This window comes from Xyrauchen texanus, chromosome 29 (assembly GCF_025860055.1).
Source record: "Xyrauchen texanus isolate HMW12.3.18 chromosome 29, RBS_HiC_50CHRs, whole genome shotgun sequence".
NCBI classification, from domain to species: domain Eukaryota; kingdom Metazoa; phylum Chordata; class Actinopteri; order Cypriniformes; family Catostomidae; genus Xyrauchen; species Xyrauchen texanus.
The window spans coordinates 22,294,394-22,318,114 of NC_068304.1; the positions used below are offsets into that span (position 1 = coordinate 22,294,394).

Below are 23,721 nucleotides of genomic sequence, written 5' to 3' on the forward strand. Positions count from 1 at the left end.
TCAATACAACAGTTTCTATATTATCTGAAATATCTGTGGGAAACACCCTCGTGCTCCCCCTCTCTTTACACACACATGTGGATACACAAACATTCTAAGCATTAAACTTATTACAGCACTTAATCAAGAGTGAAAAATAGAGCCGTCATGTCAGCGCACACCTGCATCACGGTAGGGTTGAAAACAGTTGTTAAGGTATACATCGGAAATATGGCGACACTCGCTGCTGCTGAGAAGTGCTTAAACTTATATCTTGGTGATTTTGAAGCGATGTTACTTCTGACACGAGCTGCAACAAATAAAAGGTACTCCCACTGGTGATCTCTCTCAGTTTATGAGCTTCTCTCTTTCGATCCCTCAAAAACAAACTCACACACAAACTCTCACACACACTTATTACCACAATAAGCTCCAGTAAAGCAGCGCAATCTCGCTATCCTCTGCTACTAGTTTTAAAATGACATTTTTGAACTAGCAATGAAGGCTTGAGCTGTATCTGAGCAAGACACTGTATCAATGGCGAAAACCAAAAAATATCTTGAGACAAAACCCTGAAAGATGTATTAAGGTGTGGTAACTGTGGTATAAGCAGAATAATTGACTCTGGCCTATCAAATTATTGAAAAACAATGCATGTAGTGACCACCTGCCTTAGAAGGCAACTGCCATTTAATCAGTATGCAGCTAAACAGAACACTAGGCTTTGGAACACAACTAATTTATCTAATATACCTACAATGTATCTGGTGCCAGTCAATGAAATTTGTTTAACATGAGTTGTACCATTGGAGACAGGATTTTTTTTTTCTTTTCATGTGAATTCTATATAATTATAGCCATCACCATTGATGCTCTCATTTGTTTCAAAGGTAATATAATTATTTCTGACTCTTTTCCATGGCCAAATATCTATAAATATGATCTGGTCTTTAGCAACGTTCATTTGCCAGGATTCTGGACAATGTTGTCTCTGTCACTCTCTGTAGATTGAGGACAGGTACAAAGCACAGGTGGACAAGCTTGTCAGAATGAATAAAACAGGATGCCAGCTGGAGAGCACCTGCTGTTGGCCAGTGAGAGACAAGCAGACACCTGATGCTGTTAGATGGAGGCAGGTTACACTGTCACATCAGAGGACTGTTCATGTGGATCTCTGTCTCTTTCTCTGCAAAGGCTGGATCTCATTACCTTCATGGCCTAGTGACCGAGAAGTGTCCCTTTCTCTTTGTCCTCAAAATAAATCCAGCATTTTGACTTTAAAGGGATAATTCACCCTAAAGAAAATACAAATTCTGTCATAATTTGCTCACCTTCATGTTGTTCCAAACACGTATGCCTTTCTTCCATGAAACACAAAAGGAAATGTTAAGCAATGTTAGGGATTGACAGCCTCAGCATTCTTTAAAATGTCTCTTTCACAGGCAGCGAAAATTACCCATTATGCTTAGTGCATTCTTCCAATGCGGATGCAACAGACTTCCGCTTTGCAACTTATTCCCATTACCAAGCACTATAATATCAGTAACAACATTCAAAAATGGAAGAACAGTCTGTTTACATAATGTAAATCACTTTCTCACTAATGTCTGTGTATCGACTAGTCGTGATCTATGAGATCTTTTCATGTTATGTCTAAAAGGTTGATTTTGAGGCAATTTGATCTAATTTTAAATATCTTTTAAATGTTGCAAATTTATGTAGCTAATTAAATTGATTCAATAACTGTTAAATAAGCATTTGGTGTAAAAAAAAAAAAAACCCCCCTGTTGCAGGGGTTAAAGGTCAAAATAAAACACATAGTTTTTTTTAAAGTGGTGCGAATATATTTGTTATGAAAAAGTTCAAAATTGGCTCACATTGACTCATCCAATCATAATAGAGCTTAGTTTGTTCATAGAATACTTGAGATGTAATGAAATGCCAAATCTGTTTGAAATGAACAGGAAATGGATGACTTTTTTTTCTGAAGCAGTTATTTTGAGTAAGCATCATCTTAATTTGTTACTCCAAAAAGCATCTTGGTGTCTCAAAATTATTTGCATAAGTGGACAAATATAAATACTATAAATATTGCCCCTATATCTACACCAGGGGTGCTCAATATGTTGATCACGATCTACCAGTCGATCGCAAAGGCAATGCTGGTAGATCACACAAAATTTAAATGTGCTTTCGTTACATTTTAATAAAAAATTAAAAAAAATATACAAATATATATATATATATATAATGTCTTTCCTTCTTTTAGTTTCTGTCTGACTTGCACTTGACGAGTAAATTTTGACCAGGCGAGATTTTTGTTTATTCAGTTGCCATGACAACTAGGTTTGGCCTTCCAAGGGCTTCTGAGAACTTGCGAAGCTAGCAGTGTTTGAGACTAGCTACCAACAGCTACTGTCTGATTCCATTCAGTGCAAATCATCAGAATAAGGTAAATGCCCTGGCTATTGTAATCTATTGTGCTGTAAGTGTTTTGGGTTTAGTGTTAAAACTGACTGATATCAATATTGAACATTATTACATATATTTTTTTTATTATTAATTACAAGATTAATTCCATGTAGGATTACATACAGTAGTCCCAACAAGCATTTAAAAAAAAAAAAAATTTTTGTTGGTAGATCTTATTGAGTTGGCCATTTAAAAGTAGATCATCATGCAAAAAAGTGTGGGCACCCCTGATCTACACAATATCACTATAAACCCCCTAGAGGCTTTTACCCAAAGTGAGGGAGCCTTTTACTCCAAGAGTGGGAGTTTTTTTTTTTTAATTTTTTATGAATTTTAAATCAAAACAACCTTCTGTTATTTACTTATTATCTCACAAATTATGTCTCAACATCGACTAGTCGACCAGTCGTTCAAAAAACAGACCGAATAGTCGATTATGATGTATTGCACATCCCTATTAAGAATGTATCTACAATATAATGATAATCAGTTGTCAAAGCAGCAACTTTTTAAAATGCACTATCAAAAAAGAACAATAATATGTATGAGAAAGACAAAAAAAAAAAAAAAAGATATAGGGAAACCTATACAGTCGAAACTGATGCATCTACAGATACAGAATATGATGATTCGTATCGTGATTTTATATTTAAGTACCTAAAAACAGAGTCTCAGATGTCAAAATGTTCAAATGTGAGGGTTTGACTTAACTCTCTATTATTTTACTGCTGAAAATATATTTTTAGTAGAGAAACAGAGGTTATAAAGAGTACCTCAACCTCTCTAGTTCTGCATCTCCTCTTCCTCCCATCCCTCAACAGTTGTTCGTAAGCTTTGTTTGGGTGTGGGTGTCTGCAGTTTGCTGGGTACACACACACACACACACACACACACACACACACACACACACACACACACACACACACGTGGTGCATGTGCCTGGACCTGACTGTCTGACTGCCTGACCTCATCCTCCGCTACCACCATCTGGATTGTAACCCTTAGCCATATGGTCACCACAGCAATGGCAATCCCCAATATCCTACTGCCACACATGCACAAGAGTTTAAGGTCCAGACAAACTGATTCTCTTGAAGATTGGGACCACATGAAAAATCTGAATTTGTTTGTATTTAAATGTAGAAATTAACAATGAGCGTGTTTAGATGCACATTCTTACACCGATTATGCTTAATAAGATGACAACGCATGTGGACATGTAAACAGCATTCCTTTATCAATGTAAGGTAATGAACGGCGTAAGAATAAATATTTGTATTCGTAATATTTATAAATATAAGTGCATATTTTCACTTGTTCATACTTCTGCCAGTGCAGTAAAGAAAAAATATACTTATATTCAACATAAATGCTCTAAAAGCAAGTCTAAATATATTATCTTCTCAGGTAAATGTATCTTGTTTTAAGGATTTTAGATATTTTAAAATATTTAAATATTACAATTAATTAAATATTATATATTTAAGAAACATGTGGGACATAATGCAGTTGTGATGGTGATGCTTTTGATTAGATGATTGTTCAAAATATTGGATATCAGGAATGTATCATATGTAAACCCTGATATAACGCCACATCAATGTTTCTATAATAGCTGTGGCACACCGCATATACACATCGATTGATGGTCCTTAAACTGAGACAGAAAGTTTCCCCCACTACTTTTGCCGGCTGGTTGCCAGCTTGAAAAGGGCCATGACGATCCGCTTTCGGGTCGGAACTGGTGCCAACCTGCGATAGGTGCAACATCAGGACCAATATTACAGTATTCGTTTTTGCATTTGTGTAGAATGTAGTCAAATGTGTGCATCAATCCAGATCCAACAACAGCATCAAATGTGGTTCATTCAATCAAAATGTAGAGGCAAAACTGTTTGAATGGAATCTGTTTTAGAATCAGAAACCTGGGACTACATTTAAACATCTGATTTTAAATAGCTACCCACAGATTTCTGTGCAGAATTTGTTTTACCAGTCCCACTTGACTTGAAATAGAACTGTAAATGAATGTACCATACAAATCAAACAAAGAGTACTTTCCATGTTTACTTCCTCTTTGAGATGAGGAGGAAATGCAGGTTCTCCTTCCTAGTTCTCATCCCCCATCCTATGCACGAAATCATACAGACACACTTAGACCATTCCTGTAGTGATGCCTTCACTGTTAATAAATGTCATGGTGAATGGAAAGAATGATAAACAGCTATTCATACCACTGCCAGAGACTATAGAGGAGCTATATGAACATTCTCTCTATAATCCACATGTCAACTTCTGACAGGTCGAGAAAGCATTTGTTATCCTGTACCAACGCTCCCGATGCAGCATTCTGACACCCTTATATGTAGCACATTTCTGTATTTGTGCTCAGTTTTTAACAGAATGCATACCTGTCTGAGACACAATTACACACAGAACACAAAGGACAATAAGCAACACCATGTATTGCAATATAACACATCAACAGTTTTTCATGGTGTCTCACTGGATTCCAAAACCACACACACAAATGGCCTATAAATAAACTCATAATAACAAAACATGCATGTCATCTAGGGAGTGGTGTGTAAAGGCCACTATCAAAACCCAGTTTAGCCACAACCAGTTTAGTAAGTACACAGTTAAAAACAGGAACAATGTCAACCCAGTCACGGAGACTCCTCTCCTATCTTTCTCACTCCTGACCCCAGCATTCTGCACTTACTTTGTTATTCTCTACACACTACACAGTACCTTCTATTTGAATGGTTGTCATGGTGATTGGCCATATGATAGCGCACCTGTGGAGCAACCCAGTCAGTCCAAATCAAACCAGCCTTTGTTCTTTGATTTGCTCTGTGATTGTCTTGGCAACCTACTGGCAACTGACCCTTAGGCCAAAATCATATGTCTACTAATAAATCAAATCTACATATCAGACTCATCACCTCTCATGGCAGTATGTGCACCAACTTTAATAAAGTGTGAATTTGGCAGTTAAAAGGAATGAAAAATACACATTCTTGTATTGTAAATCTTGTAAATAATGACTGAAAATTCAGTCATTATTTAGTCAACTTTATGTTATTCCAAGCCTGTACGACTATCTGTCTTCCAAGAAGCACAAAAGTTGTTTTGAATAACGTAAGAGTCTTTTCCATGCAATTACAATGAATGGGAAGAGCTTCCAAGCTTTAAAAAGGACAAAAAACACATTAAAAGTATCATACATGTGGGTGAGCTATCCCATTATTGCCTTTATGAAAATACTAGAGTTTACCTTATTAAGCCCCACCCATTTTCAGTACTCTGACTCTTCTCAGTAGCTTCAATAAGACCAGGAAGAGCGATCAAAATGGAATATGTGTGGGAGCACTGAAAGTATTTTTTCACCAAGAGGTGATGGTTTTAATATGGATTAAGTCTACAGCACCCGTCTACTTCATGAAAATGCTAGTGAGATAATTTGCTGTAATTTTTCTGACACCCACTGCACTTTTGCAGACAATGACACCACAATGAGACACTGCAAATTGGGTTTCAATTTGTTAATAACTTCTTGTGCTGTGCATCGATTAATCTTTAAAATCTTTACAAAATCTTAACTAATTAATTGCATGGTTTTCTGTGATTAATCACGATTAAATTGTGTATTACAACAAACATAAAAAAAATTATCATAAATATTTTTACTTTATACTTTGTCTATTTAAATATGTACATGTTAAAAATATATGTATAAATGCCATAAGTGGACATGCTGTAATTACAATTTGGGCAAAATATTCTGCTGTTTTCCAGTGGATTATTTAATAAAAGGATCAAATTGTCAGATTTAATTAATATCTATATTTATTGACAAGAGAAACTTCAGTAAACACTGCCAATGCAATATTAGACACTATACACTCAGGCCCAGGAAGTAAAAAAAAAAAATTAACACATTTAATTTCCCACCCCTAAAAATGTGTAGCTGACATAAAATTTCAAGTGACAGATTGTATTATTTCACATGCAAGTTCATAACATTAAAGGATATTACATTTGTACTTTTTTCTCCCCTTTTTGGAATGCCCAATTCCCAATGCGCTCTAAATCCTGGTGGTGGCATAGTGACTCGCCTCAATCCAGGTGGCAGAGGACGAATCTCAGTAGCCTTCGCTTCTGATACAGTCAACCCACGCATCATATCACGTGGCTTGTTGAGTGCATTACCGCGGAGACCGAGCCACATTATAGCGTTCACAAGGAGGTTACCCCATGTGACTCTACCCTCCCTAGCACCCGGGCTAATTTGGTTGCTTATGAGACCTGTCTGGAGTCACTCAGCACACCCTGGATTCGAACTCACGAACTCCAGGAGTGGTAGTCAGCGTCTTTACTCGCTGAGCTACCAGGCACCCCACATTTTTACTTTTTAAATTAATTGTCACCACACATTTTAAAATGGCTTGTATATGATTAAAATGGTTGAAAACAAAATATAAAATAAAACGTGTGTATAGTGTAACCCCTTCCCCCATTGCGGTCGAAAATATGCTTATATTATCTATAACGTGATGGGCATTAAGATGACCAGTTGTCAGAGATATTTTTAATGACTTATCATTGTCTTCTCTTGGAGTTTCATGAGCACAGATGTATAACTGTACATCCACATGCACTCAAGTTTCTCTGGCGCATAAGGTGAATATTGGTTATTAATCATATTCTGTGGCCTTGGGTGTCACGAAAATACTTAAAACGAACACAAACAACCTTTTTGACATTTAAATGTTCCTATAATAGGAAACAAAGACTAGGTGAAAATAAGTGTGGAAAAGTGTGAAACGAGAGAAAGAGCTTTCTTAAAAAAATACAAAAGATGCTACAATGCCTTCCTACCTTCCTTCCATCCTTAATTCCTTCCTCTTTTTCTGTACAACAGCAGGAAGAGAATGTTCTGTAGCAGCACTGTGCAAGAGGATTATTCTTGACTACATCTGTTAGTATGATGTTTCCATATCATCCAAGATGTCAAAACAAAAACAGCATGCAAGGAGTATGTTTCATCGACATGCCATCCAGATAACCCTGTGCACTATACATAGCATACTCATTAAGCATAGACAAGTGCAGGCATAATCACACACACACACACACACACACACACACACACACACACACACGGACAAACAGAGATCCCTGAGTGCAGAACAGCAGCTGAATCCTCAGATCATTGTGCACAGAATGGGCGTGCTGGGAAATATCTTTCGCATTCTTCCACTTTCTGCAAAAACCAGCAATACAGCCAATGGGATTTACACCTGCCTGCCACATACAATCTTACATTTACATTTACGCATTTGGCAGACGCTTTTATCCAAAGCGATCCCAGTGCATTTAGTACAGGGACAATCTCCCCCGGAGCAACCTGGAGTTAAGTGACTTGCTCATGGACACAATGGTGGTGGCCGTGGTGCTCAAACCAGCAACCTTCTGATTAACAGATATGTGCTTTAGCCCACTACACCACCACCACTCCAGATCTTCCTTACCTATTATCCAAGGACACCCTTCTAAAGCTAAACTCATTCAACCAAGATGGCTGAGAAAAGGGGGATATAGAAAGTTGTTGTTGCAAGGGTGCTCCTATGGATCATGTCAGTTACTAATGGGAAAGAGCTGAATTCAATGCAATTCCATAGAAACACACACACACACACACACACACACACACACACGTTGTGTTTCCATGTTTTATGGGGACTTTCCATAGACATAATGGTTTTTATACTGTACAAACTTTATATTCTATCCCCTAAACCTAACCCTACCCCTAAACCTAAACCTCACAGAAAACTTTCTGCATTTTTACATTTTCAAAAACATAATTTAGTTTGATTTATAAGCTGTTTTCCTCATGGGGACCGACAAAATGTCCCCACAAGGTCAAAAATTTAAGGTTTTACTATCCTTATGGGGACATTTGGTCCCCACAAAGTGATAAATACACGCTCACACACACACACACACACACACACACCCCTGAGGTGTGACAGTTACAGAAAACATCTAGGATGTCTCTTTGAGAGCCTGTCATCTTTTTAGCCATTTATCTTCAGTGTGAAGAGCAAACCTAGAGAGAGGAGACAAACTTGAACCCCCCTTGTCTTTGTAACACTTCTATTCTCCTCTACATTTTTCATCAAGGTTTCTCTTTCTATGTCAGATCTGGCAATTCAGTTGAAGAGAGGGTGTATTTTCACACACTTCAACAGTCCAGATGTACAGCTCAACTGTTCGCAGACTTAGCACCACAATGTACAAAATGAATTAAATTCAGAAATACAATCAAGCTTCATGCTAACAGGTATGGTGGCAAGTCGCATTGAAGAACTCATCCTATTTGATAAATCATCTAAACAAGCTTTTACTCATCTAAATGTTCAAGGTCTTACAGTGCACTTGCAGTTATACATGCATCAGGGCAAAATACTGTAGAGGAAAGTGTCTTCTTGACCCATCATATGATACCTGTTTACCCACAATCACATGATCATCCTTTATCATTTATATTTTGAGGATAAACATTCCTTCATGCTGCTCAATGAACCTCAGCAAACGAGTAGAACAATTTTACATCAAGATTGAGGACATGGCTTGTATCCAATCACTGAAAGAGTGAAACAGGGAAAGAATGTATGCCCTATTCTAACATGGTCCCAAAATGTATTTGGACACTAAGCCACACTTATATATGCAGGGAAGGCTTTGCGATGGATTATATAACAAAATATAAAACCAAGTTGCATTTATGTAAAAGAAATATGGCTAAAATATTTGAAAAAAACATTTTTTAGGTTTTAAATGATAAAACGACTGATAATTGCTTTAAAGTTAAAGAAAAGTTATTGGATAGTACTATTGGATAATTGGTTGTCAAATGTTAGTGGAACATGTCCATAGTTCATATTATGACTTACACCTGTGTTTGCTCAGTTTGGACTCCTGTGTAAACATCAGAAGAACTGACTTCATCCACTAAAAATCACTTTGAGACAGGTTAGTTAAATGTAATTTTTAAAAATTCTGAGAAAAGGTCCAGAACCCTTTGTTTTCAGATCACATTTTCTTTGATAATGTGCCATCTACTGCAACAAAATGTATACATTGTTAAGTGTCCAAATGTCTCTACAAACTTTTGGGGACCAATGTTAAATCGAATAAAAACAACTCCTAAATGTCACAAAAATAAATCCTCTCCCTATTGGTAACCCAAAAGTTGAATTGCTTTGTGTTATTATGAGGTTATATGGTTCTCTACTGGTTCCCAAATGAATTATCTGGTGGGATGAATGAGTGTCTGGCCACTCAGTGCGATGAGCTCATACTAAAAGCCAGATCAATCTCTGTCTCAGTGCACCCGTCTCAGTTTAAAAGCCCCAGTCACTGATACCCGTGTGGGGTCAAGATCTGATTAGGGACCTTTGATAATCCCACCAGCTCACGAGATACATCACATCCTTATGTCGATCAATCCCTTCACAATCAGTCTTATGCATTTACTGTTAGCAGAAATCCTTTAGACTTCTATTACACATCGGTTTGTTCTCCATTTCTGTGTGTTTATATATACTAAATTTGTTCATAATCATTATGTAAACAATCCCAGATATTGCAGTTAATCTGCCTTAATTAAAATAAAGCAATGTATTTATTTTAGCTGTACCTTCAAAGCAGCTCTTCAAATGGTGGCATTTTCTGTACAAATGTGCAGACACATTGCATTTTAAAACATACTCCTAAGAACTTGTCATGCTTGCTGTTAGTTCCTGCTGTTCGCTTCCCTTTATAACACAGGCAGGTCAACCTTAAATTTAACCCAAAGTGTGTCATTTCTGTGCCACTGACATCAACACGAATTTAAAAAACAATGAATGTTTTCAAAAAGGTTTCTGAACACTGCCCCCATATTTAATTGGTTGGACAAACAGAGAGTCCCACCTTAAACTCAAGCTATTGATGTTCAATGGTCAATGTTGTTCTGTTGGTTGGGATTAAGGATGTTAAGGATTAATGATAATCAATTAATTGTCGAAGAATTTGAACGATTAAGATTATCGTCATTTGATTAATTTCAGAACAAACGCATTCAGTAATAGGGCTGAAGCGATTAGTCGACATTATCGACAACAAAAAATTGTCTAAAAAAATGTTAGTTGTCAAATAGTCGTTTGATCTAAATGAATGTAACACGAGATCACATTAAATCTAATGATTAGAGCAGCACTGCAGCTCGCACCTGACTTAGGAGAGGAAGAATTACACAGCTCATAATCCAGATGCACTCCAAACAGCTTCAGGTGATGTAGATCCCAAAGTATGATATAATTATAATGCAAAAATACAAAGTAAGTAAATACAGAAGCACTCTCTTTGTGGAATAAGTGGAGCTAGAGCTGGAGCTGCCGCTCCGCTCAAGCAAAACTTGCGTGTCAAGCGACTTTAAAGGAAACACCCCTACGTTAGTAACAAAACAGAAGACAAACAAACAAATTAAGTGTAACGCAGCAGGATGATGTGAGTCCAAAACAACAAGTACGAGTAAGAGCCAGCTAAAATTTTACTTTGTGTACCTTTAAATGTGCAATATGTCATGTTTTTACTGTACTAAAGCATAAAATTATCATAAGATGTTATCAGAGATTTAGGAAACATGCAAAGTTGAAATACTGGCTTCTCAGAAAACAACGCTACAGCCAGTATATTCTACTTTGAAATGCCAGTTCCGGGTTGGAATTTCTGTTTGCGTTTTGGCCTGTATGATCCTGCCCACTGCCCATTTCCCAAAAGTATTTTGATAATACCAGGTTGCCATATTTTAAACAAGTTAGCGGCAAACACAGTATGCTACAGCCATGGAAGCCAGCAATACATAGCTAATATTGACAGAGTTATAAAAAATCCACATGAGCTGGTTTATAATTTGCAAACAATAAAAACATTGCAATACATTAGCTTATCAACTTACAGTGTAAGGCTCTGTGGCAGGGCGGAGGGCGGGGCCAGGTCGTGATCCTACACACCCGGTCCCGTATTAGGCTAATCAAGCCTTCAAGAGGGATAACGGTATCAATGGAAAGGAGGAGGCGAGAACCGGCTTGACAATGTAAATAATATTTTAATTACCAACTTAAACAAAAGACAAACACACACATATGAAGGAAATATCCGTTAACGATCTCTCTCTCTCTCTCCCGCACGATCCTCTGCAGTTGACCTTTATCCCTCTCTAAGGCTTGATTAGCCTAATAAGGGACCGGGTGTGTAGGATCACGACCCGGCCCCGCCCTCCGCCCTGCCACAGGCTTGTTGTTTGCCATTGTCAGTTTGCTCGTTCCTGTTGCGTGTCCTCAACCTGGCAACCCGCGTGAGCTTTGAGTCTGGGTAGAAGTGGGCAGGGGAGACAATTTTAATGTCTGATGTTAATGCTAAATATTGCTCCTTTAAATGTATTAATTAAAATTATATTTATACAGTAGGCTACAGGCACATATTATTTGGAGTCCTCCACATGGGTTTAGCGGTATTAAGGTTAATGACTAATTTAATGTTAATTTCCACCAAAATTCATTTTGAAAATGTCTGAAAATTGATTTCAAACCATTAGCAAATTTTTAAAGGCTCCATGAACTTATCTGAGTGTGTCAGATAAAGGCAACTGATGTATAATCAGTGGAAAAACGAATTGTTTGTGTATTAGTTAGAACGTGAATTAATGTGTGAAAGGGTGAGAGCAAGCGAAACAGGACAATGAAAGGTGAACAGGAGCATTGAGTCAGCAGCATGTGGGAACTATGCAAATCCAGCAACCACATAAATGCTGGAAGCAAACAAGAATCAAAAAACAGGCTTTTGACACAGTCTCTCTGCTCCAAGCAGTAATATAAAAGAACCAGGCAACAACATCAACAGAAAAAAAGCCATTACAGCAGCAAAATTACATTTCTTCTACAGAGCAGATGAAGCTGCAATCGCCCAGTGACAGGCCCCCAAGATGGCACCCGGCTGCCACAGCGATAAGTCCTCTCTGGAAATGTCGATTTCTTCCCCCCCTTCAAACAGGGCTTGATTAAACTGATCCACACTGTAAGCCTGGTGGGGTGGTGGGGGTGTTAGTAATCTAAAGCCTTCTTACTCTTTAAATAGAAAAATAGGCATTTACTAATACTCTTAGCCACAAATAGTGAGTATTTAATCTCAATAAACTTGCCAGAATGCAGAAACACAGAACCCATGGCTTGTGTGGACAACAAGGAACACTTATCTTCATAAACAAGATCTGAAATTTTACAAAAAGTGTGTGTGTGCTTTTTTTTTACCTTGCCCAAGAAAGTAGGATAGCTTTAAAATTTAAAGGTTGTAAATGTTACTGGCAATATATAAATTGAAATGTTTGAAGAATGAATCAGTTTTGTCAAGCTCCAAAAGGCAAAAAATCATAAAAGTTGTGTGCTCTATTCAATGTCTTCTGAAGACCATAAAATAAATTTGAGCGAAGAACAGACTGATATTTAAGTACCTATTCACTGATAATCTTCCAATCTGCCGCAGCTTGTGTTCAGTCCAGATTCAAAAGTAATTCGATGTCATTGACGACAAAAGATAATTGGTTCTCTTGAGAGTAGTAACCAAATCCAATGTGCCATTTTTTTAAATTCTGGACACAAATGTGGGCTAAGATTATCAGTGAATGAGGGTGAGTAAATAATGACCGAATTTTCATTTTTGGGTGAACTATCCCTTTAAGACAGACTGCCTCACACAGGAAGCTGTGCTGAATTGTTAATCACTTTGGTACAAGGTGCAAACTGATAGCCAATTTCTGAACAAAAGTTGCCAGTTATGAGAGTCAAACTTGGTTGCTTGGTGTACTGCTAGAATGTACTTTCTGGATTTGATGTCTGGCTTGCACAGATACAACTACTTTTCAAAGGCAGTTCCAGCGGTCATGGTTCCAGATTATTTTGACTGCTCTCCAATAGTGTTTTGCAAATGCTGCAGAGCTGGCTGTTTTTGTCAGGTTGATGCATGCGGTTTCACACATCAGTTTGAGTACTAATCCCTGTGCTTGTAATGAAACAAATATTAGGTTTGTTATGTCACCTTCAGTTGTTTGTTTTTGGACTCATGCACAGCCCCACATAGGCAGTATCTGTGTAATTAACAACAACTAACACCAAATAATTGAGCTGTTTACATCATACCTCTGATTTATCAGGCAAGGGTTTGTAAGAAGGTAACAGCATGTCTGCGTAAAACTGAATAAAGTTATAATGTCTCATTACCACATTACTTCTTACACATTATGAGGTCCAACTGTTATGCAAATTATGATTATGTAATACTGGAGTATAATTGTTGAATCTTTCCCAGACACAAATCACACCCATACAAGCTTTTCAGCAGTGATTTTCAGTGGTGAAACTACACCATATCCATTCTTTTAATATTTTGTCCCTCTTTCATCTTTTTTTGCCTATTACTCGCTCCAAGTTTTCTGTTTTACAGCATAGTAGAAGTGATGTCCAAAAAGGTCTTGACCTGTCTAGTTTTCACTAAAGAGTTCACTTTAGAAACCAGTCAACATGCTTTATGCCTCACATTCCTCACATTTAAAGTTTCCATCCAACCGTACATATACCAACACAGGTGTGTGTGCATATGCCGTGCATGAGTCTCAGACATAGTACCCATTGTTCTTACATTTCAGGGGACTTACTGGCCACACATTAGAGATAATTTCCACAACAACTGAAATGATAAGGTGCAAGGCTAAAATAAACTACAAAGTTAAAATACAATATTAAAGATTGGGAGGCGTCAAATGCAAACAATTAACAATCCGTAATTTCAAAACCCGGGTGTGGGTTGTTCAAATAACAGAATATTTCATATAGCTAAAATGCCATGTCAGACGTGTTAATCTGATTAAATCCCTTTATAAAAGCTAGGCTAAATAAAATCATTCCCTTTCTGAATTACGACAGTTCTTTAAAACTCAGAACAATGCCACAGAGTTCCTTTCACAGTGGATTAGAGAGGGTGGCGTAAACAAACTGAACAATGAAAGAAGTAAGAAAGATTTGACAACAAGGAAAACATTCCTAATAGCATTAGAGAAACATTTCCTCAATGTTTCAGTTCAGATTCAGCCTTGATAAACTCATTCCTTGTGACATAACATTAAGAATGATGAAGAAACAGGAGGCAGGGTGGTGAAATGACAGAAAAAGCAGAGAGAGCGAGAGAGAGATATGAGGGCGTGGGCTTCTTCACTCCTCTGCATTGTTATAAGAGACTCAGCACCTCGGGGCTGGCACAGTGCCACATCAACCATGAAAACGTGATGGACCTGTCTGGCACCACCTTACGCTGACACCCACCCATCATAACATCTCATCATAGCCCATAAATGTCCTCATCATCATGCACAACATTACACTGCTGTAATGACTTTATTTTCCCTCTGGAATACAATGAGTACAGTATAAAGATACATGACAGTAACAAAATTATAGAAGTTTTCAATACAAACTCCTACACACACACCTATCAGCTATGCTGCATGCATATCTTTTTTCCAAATGCACACTAAATGCATTTAAACCTAAAAGCCCTTCAGTAACACCAAGAACCTATATAGATCTATAATCTAGCTATAATAATTCCCTGTGTCCTGTTAAATTGGCTGATAATTGTGTAATTTTTGTGTCAGTGGCAGCAACAATGAGAATTGCAAAAATAATGTTTCAAACACTAACCATCTTGCATTGTTTGATCAAAAAGGTAGTCATGCCCCAAAATAATGACATTGGTTGAGCCAACGTTGTCATGATCTGCTCAAAAGAAAAGATTGCAATTTCATTTGTTGTCCCAAGTGGCACAGAAATTACACTAACTTTCGAAACATTAACAACTCTTAGTATGAATTGTAGCACCTTACCTCTCTTTTGGATAATAATTCGAAGTAGTGGATTGGCTGAGGACAGTGCTTTGTAAAAGTTGTCATCGTTGTTGATCGGAAGTAGATCTCCATGTATGTCAGCATACCCCAGCAGCACGTCCACTCCGGGGATCCTATGGATGGTCTGCAGCAGTTGGTAGAAATTCTGGAAGCCCACAGCTCCATTCCTTTTCAGGGCAAACCTTCGGTACTCCGCCTCAAACTACAGTCAAAATGTTATGTTACATATACAACCACAATTCCGAAAAAGTTGGGACAGTATGACAAATTCTAATAAAAACAAAAAAGGAGTGATTTGTAAATTATATTAACTGCAACTAAACTTTATAGGAAGTTTTATCTTGTGAATTTCATTTTTTTTTATTTATTTACAGTAATTTCAAATCAGATGATTGCAACATACTCCAAAAAAGTTGGGACACGCTAGTGTTTACCACTGTGAAACATCACAATTTCTTCTAATAACACTTATTAATCATTTAGGCACTGAAGACACATGTTTGTTAAGTTTGAAAAGTGGAATTTCTTCAGCAGCACAATTGTACGGGGTCTTTGTTGCCATATTGTGCAGTTCATAATGCACCATACATTCTCAATTGGAGATGGTCAGAACTGCAGGCAGCCCAATCTAACACTCAACTCTTTGCTTATTCGGCCAGTATGTGGTTTGAAGTTGTCCTGCTGAAAATTCCGGGATGTCCCTAAAAAGGACGGTGCTGGATTGCAGTATATGCCGTTCCAAAATTTGTACATATCTATCTGCATTAATGGTGCCCTCAAAGATGTGTGAGATACCCTTGCCATGGGAACTGACACACCCCTGGCCCATACAGACACTGACTTTTGGACCTGATGCTGATAACAGCTTGGATGGTCCTTTTCCTCTTTGGGCCGGAGCGTATGACAGATGTGTTTTTCAAAAACTATTTGAAATGTGGACTCATTGGACCAAAAAAACACAGTTCCACTGTTCTACTTTCCATCTAAGATGAGACCGAGCCCTGAGAGGTTGGTAGAGCTTCCGGCCAGTGTTGATGTGGGGCTTCTGCTTTGCAGAGTAAAGTCTTAACTTGCATCTGTGGATGCAGCGGCGAGTGCTGTTGACTAACAAAGGTTTACTAAAGTAATCCCAAGCCCATGTTCATGATGTCCTTTACAGATGAATGATGTTTTTTAAACAGTGATGTCTGCATGTGATCTCTGATCCCTCATTCAGAAGTGGTTTTCATTTAGCCCTCTACGCACCGAGATTTGACCATATTACTTGAATCTTTTTACTATATTGTGAACTGTAGAGGGTGAAATTAACAAAAACCTTCCAATTTGTCTTTGCGGAACATTGTTCTCAAAGTGCTGGATTATTTACTGAAGCATCTGTTGGCAAATTGACAAGTCTTGAATGATCTTTGCTCTTGAAGTACTATGCTGTTTTAGAGGCTCCTTATATACTATGACACGATTGCCTACATTAGTCTTAAATTGTTTGGAGCGTGTTGCAGTCAAATAATTTGACATTACCGTACATTAGGTCTGAAACGATTGTTTGACGATGTTTTGTTGACAATAAAAAAAAAAATAGTAAACGTACATTTTCATATTGAATAGCCGTTTGATCTCATTTAAGGTAACATGAGATCACATTAAACTCTGAAGCAGCATACAAGATTTTTAGACTTGCTTTTAGAGAATAGATCTTGAATATAAGTATATTTTGTCTTTATTGCACTCACAGAAGTATAACTAAGTAAAAAAATAAATTTATATACAAAATACACTTACTGTAGATTTAAGATACATTCTCTTAAAGCAAGTCTAAATATTTTATATGTATCTCGTTTTCTATTTAAAATTGTCCAAAAATCCTTCAAAAATAGGATTTTTTGCAGTTAATTTTTTACAGAATTAAACTTAATAAAAAGTTTTTTCCCCCTTTAATTCAGTAATTGTCATTTAGAGGTATTTTTAAAAGATGATTTTGTCCTCTTTATTGTTAGCAAGCACGTTTAATACAACCTTTTAAGTCGGGGCACAAGCTGAGTAGTCGGTTAAGAGCTAACGATTAATCGTTGCAATAAAAATCGCAAAATAGTCAAATAATTGTTCTAATAATCGTTAGATTAGTCGATTGTCAAAATAATCGTTAGTTGCAGCCCTATTACACATTAAAAAAACTATGAAATCTACAATATAATACATCAAATAATGTTTAGTTGTAGTGCTTTCAATATAGCAAAGGGTGAATATAATTTACAAATCATTCCTTTTTGTTTTTATTATAATTTTTCATACTGTCCTAACATTTGTTATGCATCAGTTGTACACAACAGAACAGAAAACAGGCACTTAAAGTGATAGTTCACCCAAAATTTTTAATTCTTTAATCATTTACTCGCCCTCATGCCATCACAGATGTGTATGACTTTCTTTCTTCTACAGAACACAAATGATGATTTTTTGAAAAACATCTTAGCTCTGTAGGTCCTTACAATGCAAGTGAATGGGTGCCATATTTTCAGAAGTGATATGACAGGTGTGGGTGAGAAACAGATCAATATTTAATTCCTTTTTTGCTTGAAATTCTTCTCCCTGCCCAGTAGGGGGCAGTGAAGAATGCATGAAGACTCACCAAAAACTCAAGAAGAAGAATGTGAAAGTGATCGGTTTCTCACCCATGCCTATCATCTGAATACACTGATTTAACTACTGGGAGTCTTATGGATTACTTTTATGCTGACGTGTGATTTCTGGAGTTTCAAAATGTTGGCACCCATTCACTTTGTAAGGACCAAAACAGCTAAGAACTTCTTCTAACAACCTTCATTTGAGTTCAGCAGATGAAAGAAAATCATACACATCTGGTATGACATGAGGGTGAGTAAATGATGAGAGAATTTTCATTTTTGGGTGAACTAACCCTTTAATGCACATCACTTACAATATCTTAGACCCATTACGACATCACCAGATTACCACCTAAAAAAAGTTATGCTTGGAATGTGATCCATCTATTTTTGGAAATAGTGTTGTTGATTGTTATGTTTGATCTGCTGTTTGAAATTTGAAAAATGTTAAATAGTTGCATGCACGTATATGCCTTTGTAGGCACACACACACACACACATACATACATTCAGTGAAAGTTCTCACTACCAATTTCAGTGGCTCCTGCAGCTATATAGCTTTTTGATGTGCACTCGCAGCACTGAGGAAGCCATTAGGGTGAAAGAAAAGCAGTGAGAAACAAAGTAAGGGTCAATCTAATCAAGTTCTAGAGATAAAGAGAGAGATGAGAACAGTAGTATTAAAAAAACAAGCTTTTGCAGGCCACACACACACACTGCCTAAGTGGATGGTGAATTAATTTCAAGAGCTCTTGTCACAGCTGAACTTATTGGACAGATTCTGTCAGATAGCTCAATTTATGAAGATGAATTTCATCAGGACCAATGACTTTCTCCTGTATCTGTCCTATATTTAATGATGGGGAATGACTTATGGATCGAGATGAGAATATCAGTGAAAATAAAACGACAGACAGCTAGAGATGTCGTATTGCAGATCATTTGAATATTGTCATTCTGTACGTCTCAGAGGGTGTTCTCTTGGGGTCATATTCCCATTGTTTTGTGTTTAATTTGTCCATACAGACATGAACAGAAATCCTTAAACTGTGAGTTTCAGAAGTTTGATGATGCTGTTTCTATCTTGTCCCCCATACATAATCCTGTCTGTTGCTCCCTTTTAATCTTATCTTATCTCTTTTTATGGTGTTGACAGAATTAATAGTCAATAGCTTTGGCAATTAAGAGAAACATTATTGTTTTATTGGAACATTTACTTCACTGTGTGAAACATTCTCTGTATACAGAAGCACACAGAGCATATAACATCCACTATTCTGCAAAAGAATGTTCAACCCACCAAACATTTATCACCTCTATAACATGCATCAAAACACATCCAAGAATAAAATGCAACACAATTGACAAAAGTTCCCCTTTGCACCAAAATGGCATACAGTATTAGCAGATAACATGAAATACTTTTAGGAAGTTGACATGTCCTGATATGTGACATGCTATAGTGCATCTAAAACCATTTTAACAGTGCAATAATTTTAGTGTTATGTTATGTCATCTTGGACATATACAAACACGTTAATTTTCAGTTACCAATGCCAACGTAGAAATTTTGAAATACACAAATCACAGTCAGCCTTTAACCCATGAGTGAAATTATCCAATAACAGGGCAACTGATAATATTAAGAGAGTAGTATTCAGCTAGTCAAGTGGTCCTAACATGGCAGCGCAACAAGAGGGGACACTCTCTATGTAAATTAAAACAACTTTTATAAGGTTACTGATATGACTGGAGTCTTTATCTTATGTGAGAGAGCACAATTGTTTTAAAAGGAGTAAAACTATTTTAATGAGGAAAGAATTATAGAATTATTGCATCTTTAAATAGCATTTTGCTAATTATTTATATAATTATTTTGCATGCAGCATTTATGACCCCATTTTAATTGAGAGACTACATGGAATATGCTGAATGCACTTTTAAATAAAATCCTGTCACACCACAGGGCCATTTACATACACCCAAATATTTATCCTTAAATCTTGACATTCACAAAATAAATTTCATGGACACATTTTGTGTCAACTACCTATTTATTATTATATTAATTTAAATAAAGTAACATAGGTCACAAAATCATTCATTTGAGCTGTTTTGTGTGCTCAGCACAGTGACCAAAGCTATATTGAAAATCATTTACTTTTTCTGCATTAAAACATTTTTTACCTATCTTATTTTGCTAATGAGAACATGACCTGCTGACAAGGAGTCATTACTATCATTTAAACCCAAACTACTTGTTCTCTAAAAATGCCATTGCAATGAGTAAGCAATGGATACACTGAGATAAAGAGCATTAGAGTGTGAGAGAAGAACAATTTCTTCCAATTTCCTCTCAGGAAGAGCAGAGTGTCACCAAAAACATTACACTGCCTGTAATAAAAACCAGAACTTCATGCAGAAGAACTGGTGTGATTAAATTAGCCGGTCCAGGCTAGAATACAAAAACAGACACAAACTATTCTCATCCAGCAGTATTTCTGCTCATACTGTGCTCTGTAATTTAAATGGAATCTTATAGAAGAACCAATTCTTTTTACTATTCTTCTATTTCACAGATCTACCATATGCATTGCATACCTGACATTTCCCAAGAATGGAGGAATAATAATCCTGTTCTGTTTGGAAGATTCTGGTTGAGGTTTTTCGATAACTTCCCTGGGCACACTGAAAACAGTGATTCCATTTCATCAGGCAACAAAACAACTGTTCTGTTTCTTTAATCAGTGTAGTAATAGGCGGCATTCCAAATGCTAAATAAAATAAAAAACATTATATTTATAAAAATTAAAGGAATTGCTCACCCAAAAAAGAAAATTTTACTCATCATGTTTTATCTCCCCCTCAGGCCATCCCATATGCGTAACTTTCTTTCTTCAGCAGAACACAAACAAAGATTTTTAGAAGAATAATTCAGCTCTGTTGGTGCAAGTGATGTGCAAGAGCAAACAATGCAATTGAAAGTGAACATTTTGAAGCTAAAAAAGCACATAAAGGCAGCCTAAAGTTATTTCATACAAACTCCAGACTCCACTGGTGAAATATTTGTCTTCAGAAGGTGTGGGTGAGAAACAGATCAGTATTCAAGTCCTTTTTTACTACACATCTCAATTTTCACATTCTTCTTCTTGTGTTTTTTGGCAATTTGCATTCTTTGTGCATTTCACCACCTACTGGGGCTGGGCAAAGTTGGAGATTTATAGTTTAAAAAAAACGATTTCACCCACACCAATCGTATTGCTTCACAAGACATGGATTACTATGCTGCCTTTATGTGATTTTTGGAGCTTCAATGTTATGGTCACCATTCACTTGCATTGTACCTACAGAACCTAGATATTCTTCTAAAAATCTTTGTGTAAGACAGAAAGTCATACACGTCTGGAATGGCAAGAGGGGGAGTAAATGATGAGAGACTTTTCATTTTTGGGTGAACTATTCATTTAGTTGTTAAAAAAATAAAAAAAAAAAAAAAGGAAAGCGGAAGTCCTACAACATTCAGATGTAATATGCAATAAAGAGCGTTGTCTTTCCACAGATTGTTTATTTACACTAATGTACACCCTGAGATTTTAACAGAAGCTATTTATTGCGATTACATTTTCATTAAGACAACTGTCAAATAACATTAGCGGTTACTCTTTATATTGAACAAGTAGCCAAACCGAACCGTTCAACCACCTTAAATTAAGCCAGTCTCCCGGGAATAGACCCTGAACCGCGTCCTTATCAAGTTTATGTAATACGCAGCTCTGCTAACATGATTAATGTCTCTCAAATGGATAGTTATGATCTTATTGTTCCTGGACTGCGGGAATCGGTTTTTAGTTATTAGACTATAGAACATGCATAATTGATCAACGGGGCCCAATCGCCTCATTGCGTACGTTTACCTATAAGGTCCTTCCTTCACACTGCACCAGAACCGTATATCACATGACACGAACAGGAGCTTCAGCAGAGATCCGCTGTTATTAAATGATCCAAATTGAGCGGCAGCCAAGAGCGTTTGTCTCACGCCTCGGAGTCTGTGCCGACACATACTGACACGACAAATCTGCCATCAGCACCATCAGCGTTTCTTTCTATGGGGTGGATTATTACACAAACCCCAGCAGGGACACGCACTGAAAACCCCCCAATACCATGATGAATTACGGGCACGCGCCGCGTTAACACCAGTGTTTACATATGCATGCTGTCAAACGGCAGCCGAACGTAACAGAACGCAGGTGTCTCGAGACGCGCTTTTAAAAGTTGACGTCTCAAAAACGCGTCAGTCCTGCGCGAGACGCTGAATACAACAGTTGGACGCAGCGCAACTGTCAAAACCGTCCATCTAGCGCATGTATATATAGGGAAAAAAATGAATACAGCGGCTCTCGGTGTGAAGGGCCCCAAATATAACATTTATGGGATTAACTTACTTTGCTCTTCACCTCCACGACGCTCTCCTCGTTTTTCAGCGGCGTCCTTTGGTGATGATGCCGTGACATGTTTGCGGTGTATTCCCACGGGCAGTTTCACACGAGAGTGCCCCTAAACACAGGAGTGCTCAGCCACTGGATCAGTTGATCGTGTACGCAGCATGAGTGGGTTGACAGACGCGATCCGCAATACTGCTGCTTAACACAACCACGCAATAAATTGTTAAGAGCTGTTCTCCCGGTTATGGGCGGGGCCAATTACTGTCAATAACAATGATGTCAGGCGGACCCGCCGCTTGAAGGCGCGGGAGGGGTCGTGCGTAATATCACATGTGAACGTAATGTTGCTTTAACCTGCGAACAGGACGGGATGTAGCCTATAACAATTCAAGAAAAGCTCAAAATGAGTCATCATTATCTTGAAAGATATAAATAAAGAACAATGATAAATGGTATCATGAGCAAATGAGAGAGACACAGAGAAAGCCCAGGAACATTCCACAGGAAACAGCCACACTTTGGAAGGCTTTTTGAAAGTGGAGATTTATAGTAAAAAAATATAAATAAAAAAAGGACTTCAATAGTGAGCTTCAAAGTTGGATTTAAATGGATTTAACCACTGGGGTCTTATGGATTACTTTAATTCTGCCTCTTGCTTTTGGAGCTTCAAAATTTTGGTCACCATTCACTTGCATTACATGGACCAACCGAGCTGAAATATTCTTCTAAAAATCATAATTTGTGTTCAGCAGAAGAAAGAAAGTTATACACATCTGTAATGGCATTTTTGGGTGAACTAACCCTTTAAGAATAGCCCCCTTAGACTCTGCCATGATTTAACACCTTGTGGCTATTTTTCATAAAAATAAAATTTGATCTTCCTTTCATTCTCACATTGAATAATTTAAGACCAGACCTGCTATAATCAGTTCCATTTCCCTTTGGAGGTCTTTAAAACTTCTTCCAAACACTTTTCTAAAAGACTAGCACAGACAAACTATTAACACAAACCCATTTAAAAAATAAATAAATAAATTTGACATTTGCTCGCTATATGTATGATTTGTATCCATTTTATCTTGTTTTATCATTTTTACGCTATGTATGTCCACTGGTCTTAATTAAGCTGTTCTCATATGTCTGCACTCCCTCGCTAGGGGCGTCTGTCCAGCTCAGATGATGATGGAAAGCA

The 23,721-nt window shown here is 37.2% G+C and overlaps 1 protein-coding gene across 2 annotated transcripts in view; it reads right to left on the reverse strand.

Annotated features, from left to right (window-relative positions):
* LOC127623401 (partitioning defective 6 homolog alpha-like) overlaps positions 1–22,737 on the reverse strand; it is a 38,280-nt gene extending 15,543 nt beyond the window's left edge. For both annotated transcript variants that reach the window (XM_052097857.1, XM_052097858.1), the window contains exons 1-2: positions 22,530–22,737; positions 15,440–15,662 (exon numbers count right to left, since the gene is read on the reverse strand). In XM_052097857.1, the coding sequence (XP_051953817.1) occupies positions 15,440–15,662; positions 22,530–22,598 (292 nt within the window). In that variant the 5' untranslated portion in view covers positions 22,599–22,737. The remainder of the gene's footprint in view (positions 1–15,439; positions 15,663–22,529) is intronic.
* Between the last annotated feature and the right edge of the window lie 984 nt (positions 22,738–23,721).